The following is a 2741-nucleotide window of genomic DNA, read 5'->3' on the forward strand; positions in this document are numbered from 1 at the left end:
ACACACGCACACACACACATATAGTTTTTGCCTTCAAGGATTCTGTAAGCTGGTAAGATAATGAGGCACATAGAAATGACTGTGGTACAAAGCCCTATGTAGTAAGCTACATAAAAGACAAACACACATTTACCATGTGAGCAGGGAAGGGAGCTAGCAATGCTTTTCGGAAAAGTCCTTGGAACATAGGCCTTTTGTGGTAATCTTTAAGGATAAGACAATTTTTATAAACATAAATTAGTAGTAGGGATAAAATAAGGGTGACAGAAATAGCTTAAACAAGGATATAAAGGCATGAAACATGAGATGACAAAATATAAACAACACATTTCTACCAGATCAATAACTATATGTGATGATGTTGTCAGGGAAAAAAAAAAAATCAGAGCCAGATTTTAGAAGGCCTCGAATGCCAGGTTAAGAATTTTATATTTGTCCTATAGGTGGTTAGAGTCATTTAAGGTTTTTCAGTAAGACTACACAGATATAAACTAAGCAGTCTGATAAAAAAAAAACTTGCATATATGTGAAAATTTTCCATTTTATCCTAAATAAAAAATGAACAAAATGAAACAAGAAATATGAAAAGTTATTTTAACAAATAACTCTGTCATCTTGTGAATTAAAAACCAAAAGTCTTCTATGATTGGGGTACAAAGCGGTCTTCTGTAATTAGGCTATTGAAATATTCCAGGCCAGGGCAGAGAGCAGCCCCGTTGCCTGTCCTACGGAAGCCTGCGAGGAAGGGTCGTGACCGCTGCCCGGTCCCATTGTCCTGATGCCCAGCGCCAACCAAAGCCGCAAGAGTCAGGAGAAGCCGCGGGAGATCATGGATGCCGCGGAAGATTATGCTAAAGAAAGATATGGAGTATCTTCAATGATACAATCACAAGAAAAACCAGATCGAGTTTTGGTTCGGGTTAGTGACTTGACAGTACACAAAGCTGATGAAGTTGTTTGGGTGCCTGCAAGGGTTCATATAAGTAGAGCTAAAGGGAAGCGGTGTTTCTTAGTCCTACGTCAGCAGCAGTTTAATGTCCAGGCACTCGTGGCGGTGGGAGACCATGCAAGTAAGCAGGTGGTTAAATTTGCTGCCAACATTAACAAAGAGAGCATCGTAGATGTAGAAGGTGTAGTGAGAAAAGTGAATCAGAAAATTGGAAGCTGTACACACAAGACGTAGAATTACATGTTCAAAAGATTTATGTGATCAGTTTGGCTGAACCCTGCCTGCCCCTGCAGCTGGATGATGCTATCCGGCCTGAGATGGAAGGAGAAGAGGAAGGAAGAGCTACTGTTAACCAGGATACAAGATTAGACAACAGAGTCATTGATCTTAGGACATCAACTAGTCAGGCAGTCTTCCGTCTCCAGTCTGGCATCTGCCATCTTTTCCGAGAAACTTTAATTCACAAGGGTTTTATGGAGATCCAAACTCCTAAAATTATCTCAGCTGCCAGTGAAGGAGGAGCCAATGTATTTACTGTGTCATATTTTAAAAATAATGCATACCTGGCCCAGTCCCCACAGCTGTACAAGAAAATGTGTATTTGTGCTGATTTTGAGAAGGTTTTCTGTATTGGACCAGTATTCAGAGCTGAAGACTCAAATACCCAGATATCTAACTGAATTTGTTGGTTTGGGCATTGAAATGGCTTTTAATTACCATTACCATGAAGTTGTGGAAGAAATTGCTGACACCTTAGTACAAATATTCAAAGGACTCCAAAAAAGGTTTCAAACTGAAATTCAGACAGTGAATAAACAATTCCCGTGTGAGCCATTCAAATTTTTGGAGCCAACTTTAAGACTCGAGTATTGTGAAGCATTGGCTGTGCTTAGGGAAGCTGGAATCAAAATGGGAGATGAAGAAGATCTGAGTACACCAAATGAAAAACTCTTGGGTCGTTTGGTAAAGGAAAAGTATGATACAGACTTTTATATTCTTGATAAATATCCATTGGCTGTAAGACCTTTCTATACCATGCCTGACCCAAGAAATCCTAAACAGTCCAACTCTTATGATATGTTCATGAGAGGAGAAGAAATACTATCAGGAGCTCAAAGAATACATGATCCTCAGCTGCTAACAGAGCGAGCCTTACATCATGGAATTGATTTGGAGAAAATTAAGGCATACATTGATTCCTTCCGCTTTGGAGCCCCTCCTCATGCTGGCGGAGGCATTGGGTTGGAACGAGTGACGATGCTTTTTTTTGGGATTGCACAATGTTCGTCAGACCTCAATGTTTCCCCGTGATCCCAAACGACTCACTCCTTAAAGCTATGCTTTCTTTATTCTTTCCAGTAACGTGCTATTGATCAGGCTATCCTTAGTTACTTAAAATATGCAATGGAGTAAATGTCTTCTCTAAAATGCCACAGTTACTTTGGATTAATTCACCATAGATTACTTTAAAAGAGAAGAGTTTTATAACTTTGGACATGCTTCAGTAGGAAATGGTTGAACATTTTAATGAAAAATTGGTTATGTTAAAAATTCATATTGCATTAGTACAATAAATGTTAACAATTTTAAACAGAAAAAAAAAAAAAAAAAAAAAGAAATATTCCAGGCCAGAGGAGCTGAGATTTGCATGGTCTTTGAAAGAACTGAATTGAAGAAATTGTGAAAGATGAAATGCAATGGGGTCACTTATGTCAAGGGATTTGAAATGGAGCCAGGAAGCCATCGAGGAGGTGAGCCTTATGCACATCCCCACTGGTGAAACCATGAACTT

At 39.1% G+C, this 2741-nt stretch overlaps 1 protein-coding gene across 1 annotated transcript; it reads left to right on the forward strand.

Moving 5' to 3' along the window:
- The first annotated feature begins 760 nt into the window (after positions 1-760).
- Positions 761-2282, forward strand: LOC110578852 (aspartate--tRNA ligase, cytoplasmic-like). The gene is given in 4 exon segments (XM_044914206.1): positions 761-1169; positions 1172-1613; positions 1615-2212; positions 2214-2282. Coding segments are annotated over 4 exon segments (1500 nt in total). The 5' UTR covers positions 761-778.
- The last annotated feature ends 459 nt before the right edge of the window (positions 2283-2741 follow it).

Source organism: Neomonachus schauinslandi, chromosome 4, assembly GCF_002201575.2.
Source record: "Neomonachus schauinslandi chromosome 4, ASM220157v2, whole genome shotgun sequence".
NCBI classification, from domain to species: domain Eukaryota; kingdom Metazoa; phylum Chordata; class Mammalia; order Carnivora; family Phocidae; genus Neomonachus; species Neomonachus schauinslandi.